This window comes from Cottoperca gobio, chromosome 17 (assembly GCF_900634415.1).
Source record: "Cottoperca gobio chromosome 17, fCotGob3.1, whole genome shotgun sequence".
Taxonomy (NCBI): domain Eukaryota; kingdom Metazoa; phylum Chordata; class Actinopteri; order Perciformes; family Bovichtidae; genus Cottoperca; species Cottoperca gobio.
In genome coordinates, this window is record NC_041371.1 from 20182059 (window position 1) to 20199789 (window position 17731).

A 17731-nucleotide genomic window follows, 5' to 3' on the forward strand; every position below is an offset into this window, starting at 1 on the left:
TAGTGAGCAGGTAAAAGATCATCAGTGTTGCCAAATGACAGATACTGAAATATTTAACTACAAATAATTGGACACAATTTCCTAGCCTGATAATTACATACACCACTGGTTTGCTTCGTCCTTACAATGGGCTTCTACGGTATATCTTTCATTGTGCACTTTTATGCATGATCACAGACTTGCACTTACACAACTACCCACGAACACTTATACACTGATTTAAAAGTAAAGGAATCCTTGTTATTTGTCATTAAAGCGTAAATGACTGGTGATTGATACATGCTGTCAGAATAACCCGTTTCAGGTTAGTCTTTCATCACTTCTCTTTCAGGACCTGTTTACTAAAAGAGACAAAAGAAAAATGAGTAACGCTCATTGTTTGGAGCTCCACACCCTCGGCAGTGTATGCACACAATCATGTGTCAGTTCACTTCCAGGCAGAACGTGTGTGTTTGAAGGCAGTTGTTTTCCGGACTGAATTCATTTTTGCACAGTTTGAACTGCAGTGAGTTCTCGGGAACCGGCTTTTTGAGAAGCTGCCATGCGTCCCACAAAGAGACAACAAGGGGCACAACAAATACAAGGAAAAGGACGGAAACACTTAAAAGCATCATAGCTTACGTATAAGTCTGTGTGAGGGCCGTGTTACACAATGGTGCTCAAACCTTTCTCCCTTGAATTAAACTTGATTAAAGGGCATTGCAATGGAAACAAATAGCAATATTATACTGAAGGATAGTGTATTAAGATGCAACAATGATGGGTCCCAGCTACCTTCATTGATTCTAATACAATACCTTTGCACATTTCTGCACAAACATCCACTTCTAAAAACTGCACAGCTCTTTCATTCTGATTCAGATATATTGTACATACTTTTATAGTATTCATAATAAAAACAAATATATATATATACATATATATAAATAAATAAGAGCAAGTACAAAATAAACCTTGAATATAGAAAAGAAAAGTAATTCTCTTCTTTTCTATATTCAAGTTTTTTGTTGTACTTGCTCTTATTTATTTATATATTTTGTATTTCTCTTTATGTTAGGCTGGTGCCTAACAAACATACGGCAAAGCAAATTCCTTGTACGTGAAAACCTACTGATATGACTGGAAACAACTCGACTCTGTAGGATGAACTGAATAAAATATAATTCACCTCACAGAATATATATAGCAGATTATATGAATAAAAAAGGAATAGTTCACACTTATTCACTTTTTTTGCGGTTAAATTAGAAGATTGCTACCACAACATATGTCTAGTATAAGTCTACAGTCAGCAGACATTTAGCTTAGCTTAGCATAAAGACTGGAAATAAAGGAAACAACTCAATTCTTAGGGACGACACTACTCCACGATACAACTACTCCCTGAATGCCATATTTAAAACATTTAAGCTTCAATCTAAAAACGCACACAATAAAATGAAGCAGAATTGTTGAATGTGTACGTGAAACTGGGGCACGGGTTTATTTGTCCTCATATGGTGGGGCAAATGCAAGTCTAACTAAAGCGGCCTACCACTTTAATGTTTTAAGGCAGCGCTGTTTAAAAGGCGTTGTGTAAACATTAATTTCTCAAGGCCAGTCAAAGGGAACATTCCCTCCAAGAACATGATGCGGTTTTACGTCCCCTTCTTGTTAAAATGACAGACCATGGACCCTGGAGTCCCGACCATCTAGGACAATATTCATCTAATGAGTTACAGATTAAATCACCAGTACTGGACAGTGAAAGACCTCATGATCTAGCATTTTCCCCAAAAGTACTATTTATCTGGCAGTGCCTGTAAAATGAATCATCCTGGGAAGAGGGAGTCCTTTGTTGGCCACGGGGCTCCCCGGGACAGCATGTGATGGGGTCAAGACGAATGATCAACGGCGTAAACAATCTGAAGTGACGCATTTGCAACTGAGCAAATCTTTACACACACACACTCTTTTTGTTTATTTCATCCCATCTTTGTTTTTGCTTCATCCACATCAGATCTGATAAAAAGGCTCATCTGTGACGTCCCTCTCTGACCCTTGCTGTGTTTTCTTTCTTCCCCATCTCAATCCCTGCTAAAAATCTGGCTTCTCTCTCCCTCTGCCCTGAGTCCACTCACTCTATCTAACATCACCTTCTTCCTACAGGAATTAATGCCTAACTTCATTTCACTGTGTCCAACTCAACTCCCTTTAAAAAATGAGGTAATTCAAAGTTTCACGGAGCTCCTGATCAGACACGCTGAGCTCATGCCCAGAAAGACGAAGGTACTGTATCTTTTCCACAATTGGGGATATTCCCTCACTGAAAACACAGACGCAAAACAGGAAAAATCTGTTATCCTTTTCCGGTCAAAGAGTTGGTGAAACCGAGACAGAAAGCAGCACGAGGGAGGATATGAGGGCCTCAGTCCTTGTGATATTGTTAATTGTTATGGTCTCCTCCTGAACAATTACTATTATTTACTGTAGCGGCAGGTGTACTGTGTGTTCTTTGTATGCTCAGGAAAAGTTGACAACGGTGATATTCTATAGTGGGACGACCGCAGTTTTTCTCAAACCTTTTTCAGACCAAGGAGCACTTGTCCAATAAAAACCCCTCACTGACCGTCTACTGTAACTCCCCAGATAACCCCAAAACAATGCTTCAACAGTAAATTACAAATTGCAAATGATATAGTTATAAGGCTGGGGCCTACCATTCATAGCTTTGACATTCGAATAATTATTATTAATAACTTGAGAGTCAAAGAGTGGCGAGTGTCCACATAGAGTCTTTTTTCTGAGCTCTCTGCGGCCGCTCTGAGCGCTTCTACTTTTCAGAAAGGTGCTGTGCTCCCCGGGGCCCTGCCAGCACTTTTCTGCCATAAACAAAACAACAACTATATTGACACTCAGTCTAACAGAAACACACGTACACACGTGTACATCACGTACACACACGTAGACACACGTAGACACACGTAGACACACGTATACACACGTACACACACGTACACACACGTACACACACGTACACACACGTAGACACACGTACACACACGTACACACACGTCTCTGTGTAGTCTATTTGTTGCTGTTTAGCCTTTCAAAAACAACTTTTACACTGTGGTCAAAAAACTGTCGGTTTCATTGCTGAAGTCCAAAAACATGAGAAAACATCCAATATAAAATAATAATGTTTGAATTGACATACGAGTGGATTTAATATTGAGACAAGACATATATGCTACTCCACTAGGCTCGCAAGCAGTTTGAGAAACACTGTATTTGAGTAAAATATCATGTTTTTATTTAAAATTCCATCTAGTCTTTGAGGAAGTCTGGACGAGGCTGCATTAGGAAAACTAATAAAGTAAAGTGTAGCGTGAGTCAAGAGGTTTCCAACTAACTTACAGAGTTACAGAGAACACACTTAATCACTTTCTCATTCCATCTTCCCCATGCATCACGATGGAAGCCAACAACAGCGCGTTAGAGATTACTTTAAGAAGGTCATGGTTTGTGAGAAGTGTGGAGGAGGAAGGACAATAAGAGACTCGCAGTCATCTTGTATGTTTTCCTGCTGCGGGACGCTCCCAGCAGCCCATCTGTGCTGGTAGGAAGTGGAGAGCTGACGTCAATCAGGCTTGAAGAACCAGTGCAGCAGGAACCAATATTCCCAGCCTCCCTCCTCCCTTTCTTTCTATCTGTGCTTTCCCTCCTTCTCATCTACCTGATCTGAATCTCACCCTCCTTCTCTCATTCTGTCCACTCTCAACGTCAGTGCATGGGAATTGTTTTATTGTTATCAAGTCAAAGTTTCCCATTATCAATTTAAAAAAACTGTTTACAATTACAGTTTACGCAAAAACATGTATAGATAACAGCTGGTGGTGTAAACATCTACTACTGTGGTGATGTGGGAAAGTTCAAAATAAGCGATGACAGTTTAATCTAAAGCCAGTAGGCACCGATTAAGCATTTGCATGAGGAAGACTGAATATGACATGTGAAGGTGTGTTGTGTTTGCAAAAGCACAATCTATGTTATTAAGTATCAGGTGTGTATGAGACTGTACTAACGTGCTTACAAGCAGAATGATGCATCATTTTAAATTGTATGCATCGCAATTGGGCGTGAAAAAGCTTCTTCCTCCACAAGTGGGAAATGGCTTTTAGAAGCACTGTAAGAAGTATACAAACATAATGTATGTATGAGTGCATGCCTGTTTAAGTGTCTGAACATGTCAGTACTGATGATATGTACTTTTACCTTTCTGTGTTTTCCCTCAGAAGGTAACACAGAATATTATGTCATTCAAGTGTATATTTAGTTGTTTCCCTTTTGTACATTATGTTTTGTGTGTCTCTGTGTTGTTCTTGTTTTAAATGTATATATACAAAAGGAATAGTAACTTGCTGTGTACTTGCTTTTCATTGTTTTACATCCTTCAAATGATAAATGTTGTTGACAAGTTCTAGTCACATGCAAACCCTGCATTTTCAAATCCTCCTGCAGCCACACTTGGCTTCCGCTGCAGAATGTCTTCGCTTATTGCAGCTTATGATAGGACTCACCTGACAGACAGACTTTGGTGACAGAAGGCTGATTCGCAGCAGGAGACCTCCTGCAACCAGAGAGAAACAAGCCACTAACTATTAAAATCAGGAGCCCTGATGTGAACAAATGGTTGCATTAATATTTTTCAGTGTGATTTGGTTTAAACAGTAGATATTGTTGCCTCAACACAAACACAAAACAGATGCTCCCTCAGTTCTCAGAACTGGATGCAGGACAGATTTTCTACCATGTGACATTGTCATGTCTAATTCATCTCCCTCTCCTCTTCCCTCTTCGAAGAGGAAGGGAGAGAGAGAAAGATAGAGAGAGAAGAGAAGAGAGACGAAGAGAAGAAAGAGAAGAAAGAGAGAGAAAAGACGAAGAGAAGAGAGAGAGAAAGAGAGAGAGAAGAGAAGAAGAAGAGAAAGAGAAAAAGAGAAGAGAAAGAGAAGGAGAAGAGAGAGAGAAACGAGAGAGAGAAGAGAGAGAAAGAGAAGAAGAAGAGAGAAGAAAGAGAAGAGAAGAGACAAGAGAAACAGAAATAGAGAGAAGAGAGAGAAAAAGAGGAGAGAGGGAGAAAAAAGAGAGAGAGAGAGAGAGAGAGAGAGAGCAGAGAGAGAGAGAAAAAAAGAGAGGAGAAAGAGAGAGAGAAAGAGAGAGAGAGAGAAGAGAGAGAGAAGAGAAAAGAGAAAAAGAGAGAAAAGAGAAAAAGAGAGAGAAAGAGAAAAAGAGAGAGAAAGCAGAAAGAGAGAAAGAGAGAGAAAGAGAGAGAGAAGAGAGAAAGAGAGGGAGAACGAAGAGAGACCTCGGGCCAGATGCGAGATCAGAGAAAAAGAGAGAGAGCTCTATATCCTCGAAAAAGCGATCTTCTCTTCTCCCACTCCTCCCTCTCTCTCCTCTCTCTATCTCCTCTCTCTCCCTCCTCTCTCCCTCTCTCTCCTCCTCCTCTCTCTCTCCTCTCCCTCTCTCTCTCCCTCTCCCTCTCCAAGGTTGTATTGCCTCTCTGTCCACCTCTGGTAAGCCTGATGCAACTGCAGCCACTGATCTGGTTCAGTGATCAGAGGAAGCCTTCATGCAGTCAAATAAGACCAGGTCACCCTGTTTTCCACCAAAAAATGTAATAAAATGTCACTTTATGCTGCTGCAAACCGGCTGTGGCATTAAAAGCACAAGATTATCTGGATAGCAGAGTCTATGCTTGGTTTAATTTGAGTGCTTCCTTCATCACACAAGAGCATTAGACACATTTCTGATGCATTGGCGCCCCCAAGTGAGACACTCTGGCATCTTGAATTGTAGCATCTAAAACATATTCTTGAAAGCTAAAGTCAACATGCAGATTTAATGAGAGTATTTCTTTCAGCTCACAATTGACAATAAAAAAGCATTCTGCAGCATGTAGTCAGTCTCACAACACACAAGCACATACTTAAATAAAATGATGAGATGACTTACTTATTGGATGCACACTGGACATTTGTCAAGGTGGTGAAATTGTTCCTGACAGTCCGAAGGCTTGCCAGAACCTTAAAAAACAAAAGAAAAAAAATATCAGCATGAACAAGTAAATAAGGGGACTTGAAAGAATATATCCTGCTCACAATGATACATTTCACTAAGATGACACGTGTGTGTACGTGTGTATACTGCAAAAAATGTTTTCTGTATTTTTTACGATATGAAGTATTCTTGTTTGCAAAGAAAGGCAGCCGATAGTTGACACTGATTGACTAATTGTTGGGACTGAGTAATTGTAAATAGATGATTAGCAGTGATTTCAGTCTTTGCAGCTGCCTCTTAATGCTGAGAGCACGTCAGCCCCACTCCCACCCAAACCAGCACACATCAATTATTTACCTTATGCACATCAGTAGTTCCTACAAGGTTAATTCAGAAGGCTCATAAAACTGGATTTCCTCTTACATATGTTGTGACAAGGGGCACAACTATAGCTGTATAGTTACAGCAGCACCAAGAATTCCCTGTCTTCCAAGTCTAATCCCTCATTTGCTTATTTAAACGTAAAACATTTGGAAAACTCGTAATACAAATAATAATTGTGGTAATGCAGTTTCATGGTGACATGAATCAGTTAAAGATTGTTCCTATTCACCTGCAGAGTCTACAAAGTGTATGAATTTTATAATACAGATCTTTAAAGGCAGTTTTCTCAAAATGAGTTTTTTTCCTCCGACTCCAGAAATCTCCACTTCAGCTCTTACACCAAGCTTTCAGTTTCATTCAGGGCTGTGTTCATATATCATTCATAGCACGATTTATATTCTAGTTTATTACTAAAAACAGTGGATTTTTCTTTCAATGGCTGTTGACAGTATTTTCTGATTTATGGAGATAGATTTTAAAAATTCCCTCAGTAAAAACCTTTGACTTTAAAACGTCAACAAAATTGCAGAAAAACTTAATAATTGTCTTAATGTTAGTAATGAACTGGGGACATTTCATGGTAATATCTATCAGTTAAAAATGTGTTGCCATACCTGTCAACATTTTTTGGCGGACACCGCCCATATTTTAACAGCTCTCAGCCCCCCAGCCCCTACCCATATAATGTAAATGTAAACACCTAAAGGACGGTATATACATTCAGGAAATACATGTTTATGTAAAGTATTCATTACTTGTACGGACATGTTTATAAGATTTATTTGATGAGTTATTATCATCAATTTATTTGATGATGGATGAGTTGTGTGGCTTTTGTTTCCCCCGACGAGGACTTCCTTGCGATGTCAGAGTCGGGAAACATGTCCGCTCCACTGCGACTGAAATCATCGCAGAAGCTGAAGGCTACATTATTTTTAAGCACAAAGCATCGACATCTTTCCCTCAGCTCCGGTCACTTGGTCTGCCTCTGACACAGTTCTTATCACACATGAAGTCATTGACAGTGAATGTTTTGTGCCTCTTGGTGTGCTTGTGCTTGTGCTTGTGCTTGTGCTTGGACGATTGTTCATGCTGGTGAACATCTCTTATTCCGCCGTGTGCGATGCTAACATCTGAATGGCACACTTTACAAAAAGCACGAGTTTGCCCGACTCTGCTTTTAATAAATAAGTGAAGGTCTCCTCTCATGTGGTACTTACATAAAGTTTGAACTTGTTTGGCAGGTACAACTATCTCCCGGTCACTGTGACTCTCATCATGTTTTCGTCTTCTTCTGTGTTATTGTTCCTGTTTTCTTCTTCTGTGTGTTTACTGGCAGATAACGTTTTTCAGCTAAAGTTAAACATAATACTGCCACCTGCTCTACCGGAGGCCACTTTACACTTTTTAATTAGACCTATTTTTCTTTTTGAAAGGTTAAAAATATGGGATAATCGGGAGGGTTGACAGGTATGCCTATTGCCCTAATGAAGAGTCAAAAATGACCTTGTCATGCCTACTATAGGCCAACAGGGGGCAGATTGTTTAATTACGCCTGAGTGAGTGAGTGACTGGATCAATGAGATGCTTCACTTCTTAAAAAGCCCTCGTGTTTGCCAAACATGCTACCTAGCAAAACATCATTCAGATGACTTTGACGTTCTTTGGAGTAGATTTGTTTTATAAGCGGCTCTTACCTGAGCAAATGGAGTCACAATCAAGTCTTCTCCGTGCCTGAAATGGGATGGAAAACCTATTAAAGACCAGTACACAGTTGAACATAGTGAATTTGATGGAGCTCGCTCTCTCTCTCTCTCTCTCTCTCTCTCTCGATCGTTTCAACTCACAGTTCTCCAACAATGGAAGAGTTTCGAGACAAGGACTTTGGCGATAGATCGTAGTCGCTGTCAGAGCGGTACAGGAAGGACTCCCGCCGCTGACCATGGCCCGCCTGGTTGGGATGGAGAACCAGACCTGAACCCGGGGACGCCTGCAGGTCTGAAGGACTGCAGCACAACGAAGGACCATTCTCCCCTTCAAAGCTAAGAGGAGAGAGAAACAAACTAAAGTAAATCAGTTAAATAAACAAATGTTCTTTTTGTATTTAGAGAGCAATTTAATCCGTGAATGGTTCGTAGTCATTCCTAAATCATCACCTTTATGGAGTCCGATCCAAGGTTATAATAGTTCAGCATTTTCAATGAGTTATTTAGTTTAGTTAGTTTTTATATATTTAGTTTTACAGTAGTTTAGTTTGTAATGTCTCAGAAGTCTGTAGCTACAGTTACATACAGAATACATGGTTGGCATGGCTAACATATTTTAATCTTCTGATTTGGGAATCAACTTGAGTATTGTTCACGACCAAAGTTGCTAAAACAAATTGCTGGCATAGTGCCGTCTCCTGGAATGTCAATTTAAAGTTTTAATTTCAGTGGCTCGATGTCACGAGAGTTGACGGGAATTCCTGCCGTATCGATTTTTCCGTTCTTTGGAGGAAATTTGGAGATAAAAGTTTTATTTTATTGTCTTTTTTTTTTTTTTTAACCAAGCAATAAAGTTTTAGTTTTTCTAAGAGGATATTGTTTTTATTTAGCTTCCGTTTACAAACAATATTTTTTGCTGCTTATTTTCAATTTATATAATAACCCTCGTCTGATCAATCATCAATTTAATCATTTACTCTCAAATCATCATCATCATCATCATCATCATCATCATCATCATCATCATCATCATCATCATCATCATCATCATGCACGGCTTCAATAAGCTGCCACTACTGTAAGTACTGGCTTACACAACATGTTCACAAATCCCATCCAGGAAAGAGATGGTTGCATAAAGCCTAAAAATTATTAGTCACCCACCCATGGCCCAAAAACCAAACTATTGTGCTCATTAAATAAGTATGCTTTGCTGGTCAGTGGGAGGGGGGGGGGGGGGGGGGGGTTGTTGTCCGTCTCTACTGTCTATGACAGCTCCACTCATCCCCACTCAGGAGTAACAAGCCAGCAGACAGAGAGATTAGCTCTTTAGGGTGTGATGTCGGGCATATTCTAGTGCAGGGGTGCCCACACTTTGTTGGCTTGTGAGCTACTTTAAAAATGACCAGGTCCAAGATTTACCTGTATTAAAAAGTCTATTTACCTTAATGGTCCTTAATAAAATAAAGTCTAATGCAACATATAATCAAATAGTTTAAGTCTAAGCTCATTTCCAATGCTCGTCCCAGACCTTCAAAGAAATATGCAATTATAAAAAAAACAGTACAAATCCCAACAGTGAACTCATCAAGATAAACCGACAAGCAGCAGATTTGACACAAAGCATATGCATTTTGTGTAAACATAATGCAAACATCTACAGTCCATGTACCCAGCATGCGCACTGCTGCTGACGGATGTAATCTGTTTGTCCTCATGGAGTGGGTGCAGCAGAAGGAGAAGACAAGCTATTGTGTAACCAGATGATCAGGTCGGATGGATCGTAGTTTAGAAGGAAAGGTCAAAGTATCAATGCCCCGCAGGAACAGCAGATGCCACAAATCACGAGACACTCTCGCTAAATCCTTCAGTACAGCGTGGATAATAAGACTTGGTTTTTTTGTCCAGTTGCAGAAGGGAAGTGTCTGCAAGTGTGAAAAACAATCGCACATTTTATAGCTTTCACAAAACGCACTCTAATCTGAAATCCATCTTGTAATGGACTGACAGACCCAAAGGTCACTTCACCATTTACCCCACATTAACACCCCCCCACCCGCCTGTCATTGCTGCGACATGTGGGATTAACCAGGCACATAACCCAGAGACGCACTCAATCCCACACCTCTGCCAGTAAAACTCAGATTAATGTGAAATGTGCAAACTCTGAACTCTGATTACGCACAGGCCGAGCAACAAACGTCATCTAAATCCCATCTTCATACAACACTCAACAGCACGCTTCACCTACAGGGATCTGATCTCTTAATCTAACATAAGAAGGATACCACAGTATGTCAATGACGCATCATTTCTGTAGATCCTAATCCTTTATACTGCAAAGTAGGGCTGCAACTAATGATTACTTTCATTATTGATTAATCTGAACATTATATTCTAGATTAAGCGATTGGTCTGTGAAATTGGGACAAATGTCCATCCCAGTTTCTCAATGCCCAAGACTTTAGGTGCTGTTTTGTGAGTCCAACTCAAATATATTCAGTTTAATACTATACACAACAGAAAAGCAGGAAATCTCTATATCTGAGAGGCTGAAAAAAGATTTTTTTTTAATTGATTATCAAAATAGTTGCAGATTATTTCTCTGCTGATCGATTAGGACAAATTTACTGTAAAGCTCACAGCATCGGCCGAGGTACAAAAAATAATATAATATATAAATATAATAATAAAACTCACTTTTTTGGAAATGTGATGTAAACGTTACAATTTCACGTTGCAATCATTCTAAACAGATGGACGCATGTAGAGAGAAAAGACACACAAGGAGACATCTACATCAACAACTTAGCTAATTTAGCAATTTAGATCATTTCAGAGACTAAAGAATCACCTGGGAGCCGATAGGTGTGCTCCACTGACCACTTCCTCGCTGAAGTCAAAGTGCCCAACCCTGCACCTAGGGGACCTCCGCGGCATTCTTCTCTCCCTTCCACCTCCTCCCTTCTCATCAGGCAACCAAAAGCACCGATACTGTGGCTGCTGCTCACTCACTGCACAGAAAGAAGTCTGTCTCTGAGTGTAACAGGCCACGTGCTGGAACAACGTAGGCTTGGCAGACGCTAACTGGCAGATCTGGGCTGGAACACTCACAGTTGCTTGGTTTATCTGACCGCCTGTCCCTTTCCCCTCTGTATTAAACCACTGCAGATTAGTCAGTGCGTTCCTCATCCTACCCGCCCTTTGCTTGGCTACCTATGATGGCCTATAAAAGCATATGCAAGAGAGTTTACGGTGACAGGGAGGTATTAAAGTGGAACAATCCCACGTTTCATCTGTCAACTGTGAAAATGTAAATTACGTGCATATGGACTGCTGTAATATGGTGTTACAATAAGATATTTACCAGAAAATAAAAAGCATCTGTCTGCACAGCCTGTGGCTTTCAGGTCACATCACATCTGTATAAAATCGCAAACACCGTGAACATAGACAATGTCAGGCAACACATTGAGATTTCTGCTTTGCAAGTCTCTTTAGGTCCTTGAGGTACTTCAAAGATGATCAAGCTAATTCACAAAGGTTTGTTTTCCTCTATTAAGAATTAAAGCAGCATACAGTGAGACTGCCGTTCCCTCCTTATTCAGGTACAGAGCAGGGCTGCGATGGTCAGAGGACACTGTTAGTAGAGTGGAGGTGTGTGGGACAAGGTTCCCAAGATGTGTTAAAGGGAGACACTACACACAAGTGGGGCAAACATTTGAACAAATACAGATCACCTTTCAACTTCTCCAGTTCATTACTTAAGACAATTATTTTTTTGTATTCTGAGACTGTATGTCTAATAATGCAAGAGGCATTATCTAACGCTAACTTTGTGATTTAACAAGAAATCTACAGATGCAAATAGACAAAGTTCATAAAGTTAACACCTAAATGTTTTCCTGAATCTGAAACATGTTATGGAATCAAAGCAGCCCAGATTCAAAACTTCAAAAATGTCTCGCCTTAATTTAGGATGGGTAGGACGTTACAGATTGTAAAGCCCTCTGAGAGACCAAGTTTATTTATAGAGCCATGAGTGGACTGTACTTGACTGTAGTCAATCAGCATTGCCAGACTCTTCATACGTTATTGTCAGCGTCTGTTTCCAGTGTTTGTACGTAATCTCTTTGATAAAGAACTTTTGTCTGGACCCTAACTCGCCCTCAAGCAGAGACATTTTAGGCAACTTAAAATAACCTACTGCTAAATAAGGGTCTGCTTGATGACATAAATAAATCCAAAATAACATACATCTGCTGTAGGTCTTTAACACAAATAAATAAAAGTTGCCAAATAAAAACACTGTAAAGCATCAGCACTACGGTCGTTCTCTGCCTCGTCCTCTCACACAACACAACAAACTCTTACCAGGTGTTTGCTACAGTGAAGCGCCTGTATCGACGGAGATGCTTGTTTACCACCTGCTTGCGAAAGTGTCTCGGTGAGCTGTGTGGAGAGAGTTTCTGGTCGGGATTACCAGCGACAGCACCGCTCGAGTCTGCCCGGTCCGACCCGAGCTCCCCGTTCTCTCCACTGGCTTCCATTAGTGCAGCTGCTGTACAACCAAGTCTGATGCAAGAAGAGTGCCGGCACTTTCCTGGGGTTTAAAAGCTACGGCCTTCACAGAAAAAACTGCTGAAATCACACGGTTTGGAAAGCTTTCAGAGCCTTTTGCTCACTGCTTTTATGTTAATAAAGAAATATGAGTTGTTGTAATCAGGTGCCAAAAAGACCAGTTAAAGAAAAAACATTTCCTTCCCTGAGATCCAATTCACGTTACTGCGCTCGTACTCCAAGACAACATCATAAGCAAGTCGATTGGTTCATCAACAGCTGGGAAACTAAACTAAAAGTCGTGGAGAGAACAGTGACGTGAAATAAAGAGCAAAAGTTGTTCAGCTCATGACCTTTAATCCAGATAAATGCAACACATGCTTTTAAGAAGACAGTAGAGCAGAGTATGAGAGTTAGAGATGAAAGCAACTGACAATACATCTCTCAAGAGAGATGGTAATCATGTGTACTTTAGTGAGTCATAGAGGTTCAGAGAAAAAGGATGGATGTGGCAAATTGCCATTCAATATAGTAAAGTAGTAGTCTCATAAAAACTCCCTTTTATACATATTGGCTGCACTGATGCTCCCATAGAACAGTAGCCCGCTGTATTCTTCCTCATACGTAGACACAACAAGAACACTGTATTCAAATCAATCAAATGATGTTTTATCATCTGAAGCATTAGCAATTACATACTATGTTATTCTCTGGGGTTAGGGTGACAGCTGTGACTCTTAGAAACGACTTAAAGCGAGAAGAAAACAAGCTGTTGAAAACCAAAAATAAAAATATAAAAGGTTGCGGCCAACTTTGCTGCGAATTTGAGAATCAAATGTCGAAAACTAGATGGGACAAAACACCAGCCTCCCTCTAATACTGACACACAACTCGTTCAGATACAAACTAAGAGTTCTCAAAAAAGTAAGAAAATCTGAGAACCACAAAAAAAAGAAGAAAAGAAATTACCCTGAAGTACACACCACCCACACACACACACACACACAGACACACAGACACACCACCCACACACACACACACACACAGACACACAGACACACAGACACACACAGACACACACACAGACACACACACAGACACACACACAGACACACACACACAGACACACACACACACACACACACAGACACACACAGACACACACACACACACACACACACACACAGACACACACACACACACACACCACCCACACCCACACACACACAGACACACACACACACACACACACACACCACCCACACACACACACAGACACACACACACACACACACCACCCACACCACCCACACACACACACACCAGCACACACACACACACACCCACACACACCAGCTCAAACACACACCACACACACACACACACACACGATATACCAGGTATTACGAGTCAGCCTGTCAATAATAAATATAAAATTAATCAAATGAATAATTTCTGTTTTTATTTGAACGCAAACTGTATTTCAAAGAAACATGTATATTCAGTTGTGTGAATAAATTAGTCAAAGTTAATAATAAAGAATACATTTCCAAAGACCAATCTGACTTCAAAATGACAAAAGGCGTTCAGATCAGTTTTCTACAATGATCCCTCGGGTGATGATCCTACACATCAAGCTGTTCTGTTACTTTATACAAAATATGAAAATATTGAAACATGTCATATATCGCTGCATAGCCTAAACATATTGCGATGTTATCATCAGCCATATTGCCCAGCCCTGAAGCATTAGACTCCTCCTCAGACAACACGGACATAAAGAGTATACATGGTTGCATGACTTGTATATGAAAGCTTTACGTTAGATGGTAAACATTGCATCACTGTGTCCTTTGGCTTGTGGAGCCTCACCTGTCGGGGTCTGCCTCTGTGATGTCGATGCGGGGCAGAGAGGAGATGGGAAGGCTTGTGGGTCTGCTTCGGGTCACTGGATCTTCTTCGGGTGTCGGTGACCTGCCCCTGTCCCTCTCCTTTTCCGCCTGTCGCCATGACAACGGAGGCAGCTGCAGGTTGCCAGAAAAGCGCCTGTGGATTTTGCACACCTCTACCCCGAGTGTGCTGCCTGTGGACATTTGTGCCACAGTAGGCTCCTTATTCTCCTGAGAGAGAAAAAAGACAATTTCATGGGTTAGATTTCCATGAAATTGGCTCATAATGTTCCCACAGGATACACACTTTGTGATGAATAAACATGAAGAAGATATGGGTGAAATGTTGTTGTGCTAATGACCGTAGCAAAAAAAAACAAAAACAGGATTAAACAGAAACAAGGATTCTCATGAAAATTAAAACATGGTTTTCCAAAAAAAGGAATATACTCAAGAGCAAGAGCCAAAAGTTAAAGCAAAGAAAAAACTAGAATTAAGTAATGCATAAAGCTTTGGGGCTTTTAAAAAGAAGAGATTCATGAGACCAATTTAACACACATAAACATGACTGTTCTACAGAAAAGTGCAAATGTTTAAACTCAAACTAAACAATCGGCCTGTCCTGCACATATCCAGGATGTAACTCTTCACTACCCTGGAAAAATAAACTGTTTGATCAAAGCCTATTTCAGAGCAGGCTTTGGACACCTCAGCTGCCAAGTGGCTTTTTTATTAACACAAAGTGTGTGTTGAATGTGTCCGCTTGAGTGTGAAGGTTCCGGTAAGGATCCCCGGTTGCTTCACTGTAACGACAGGTTGTAAACAAGACACGGCACTGAGGAAACAGAGGCGGGCTGGCAGAGCTCATTCTGCATACATCACCCTCCACTTTATGTCCACCGCGTGGAAGTGTAAATTAAACTGGCCGACAGGCTTCAAATGAACGAGGGAGGTGTAGAGGCACGATGTTGCCAAGGAGGCTATGCACGATCGAGGAATTCCTAGAACCTTGTTCTGGCAACAAGAAAACATTTGTCCATTTTGTTTATGTGGCGCAGGAGATAAGACAAAAGAAGATGAGAAAGAAAGAGGTTGACAGTGGGTGAGTGCCACAGTCTGACTTCACTGACTTCATAATTTGACAGGAACGAGTCCGCAAACTACTAATTCTCTTGACAGTATTTACCTAAATGCCGTTACTTGTTGCTAGACGGAACTCTAACCCGACTGGTTACTGGCCGGGTTAGACTGGTCACAGTGACCTTGACCTTTGACCACCAAAATCTAACCAGTTCAAAGATTTACGCTGCATAGACGTTTGTGCCAAAATTGAAGAAATGACCTCGAGGTGTTCCTGAGATATTGCAATTAGACAGACTCACAACCTGAAAACATAACGCCTGCACTGAGGCATAAGAACAAGAACTAGTAGCATTTACCTACGCTTGGTTAAAAGTAAAAAGTTGAAAAAAGGCCCACTGTATAAGCACCTGCACATCTGTCTTGTTCAGATGAAAAGTCCAAAAGACTGTAGCTAAGTTACACGTCCCTGGGGGCTGGCAGCACTATCACTGCTCCCAGTAAAACGGCCTCTTTATTGCATCAAGATGAGTACAACGCTTCAAGTACAAATTGGCTTTTCAGAGAGGACAGAGAGATCCTCTCTTGGAGTTTATAAAAAGACAGTGTGTCTTGTAAAAAATGAAGGTCCAAAGGAAAAAAAGAAGCTAAAATTCAAATTGATGAGTGAGGTGAGACAGAGCGGGGTCATAGTGATCCAAGACATAAAGACATCACACAGAAAGAGGAAGTAGTTGGTCACGACTACACGCCAACTGTGAAGCAAAGAAGAAACAGGACTAAACTGTTAAATGGGGAAAGATAGTTTCTGAATGAGGAAGGGGATGACAGAGTGAACAGTGGAGACAGTTAGACACCACTGACTTCCTTTCTGATTGCCGTAAACACAGCTCTGCTGACTCGCCTGCTCCTCCTAGGAAATGCAATTGGTCTGATTTATTGTGCCCGTCTTTATGAGAGCGATTCTTCCTCTCCCAGGGAAAAAGGGTGAAAATTAAATCTGGCAAAACATGTCTCTGTTCCGACAACTCTGACCCGCTTACACAATCACTCTTGTCAAACAAGCGTTAGAGCCACAGATCTAATTAGTCTCTAGTCAATATGTCACGGTGCCATCGCTGTTTCACTGCCAAAGCTTTTATCAATTGTGCATTGATTGCACATCTGACATCTGGACATGCAAATCTAGATTCCATTGATCCCATGTCAGTGATCCAAATAGCACGTGGGAGAGGAAATACTGCTGATTAGGAGAAGGAGAAGGATGAGTAGGAGAAGGATGTTGATCATTTTAGAATTGAAAAAAACAGTCACATTTAGAAAGCTGGATTCATCATATGTGCAGGAACATGGCCATAAAAGGACATGAGCCGAGATGAAAGGTAAAACAATGATTCTGAAAGGGAGGTAGTGTATTTCCAGTGTCAAACAGAGGTGGAGTGGGTGTTTTCTCGATGAAGATGAAAGGCTGTGTTGGCCGCAGAGTCTAAACAACTCCAGCGTTCCCTGGGATACTTCCAAAAAGCCTTTTTGAAGAAGGTAGTATAAGTGAGAGAGCTTCAGGGGGGAAGCTCGACCCGCATGGCTTAATGTGGTGTCTGAATTATTCAATGTAGGAGCCAAAGTTACAAAAAGGAGAGATTACTTTAATTATTAAGGATGTATAGAATCAGAGTGTTGAAATGTAGAGTGGCAGATGTCTTTCTAGAATCACATTTAACTTTTGTGAAATTAAGAGACAGATTGTGGGCGGCGGGAGATATATCGTATACACACTCTGTGTACTGTGGCGTGTTCTATGTATGATGTAGTAAATGACTTTATCGCCAAAATTGAGGACAAATTGTCACAACATATTTTTGAGCCGCCTGGAAGGGAACAGGTGAAGAGCCGGAGAGAGTTTGTGCGTGTAATGGAAGTGTGTACGAGGTAGCACGGTATGAGAGTGTAAGAACTAACTTTCAAATAAAGTGACCTTCTGGTGAACTTTATAGGCAACTTCAGTCGATAAATAAATAAATATTAAATAAATAAAATTAATTATTTTGTTAGTTTTTTATACTGTTTCAG

The 17731-nt window shown here is 40.7% G+C and overlaps 1 protein-coding gene across 3 annotated transcripts in view; it reads right to left on the reverse strand.

The window, feature by feature from the left end:
- LOC115022201 (cAMP-specific 3',5'-cyclic phosphodiesterase 4B-like) overlaps nt 1-17731 on the reverse strand; it is a 53302-nt gene that overhangs the window by 22177 nt on the left and 13394 nt on the right. For all 3 annotated transcript variants that reach the window (XM_029453140.1, XM_029453138.1, XM_029453139.1), the window contains 5 exons: nt 14565-14812; nt 8274-8468; nt 8124-8160; nt 5998-6068; nt 4560-4609 (listed from right to left, as the gene is read on the reverse strand). In XM_029453140.1, coding sequence (XP_029309000.1) covers nt 4560-4609; nt 5998-6068; nt 8124-8160; nt 8274-8468; nt 14565-14812 — 601 coding nt within the window. The remainder of the gene's footprint in view (nt 1-4559; nt 4610-5997; nt 6069-8123; nt 8161-8273; nt 8469-14564; nt 14813-17731) is intronic.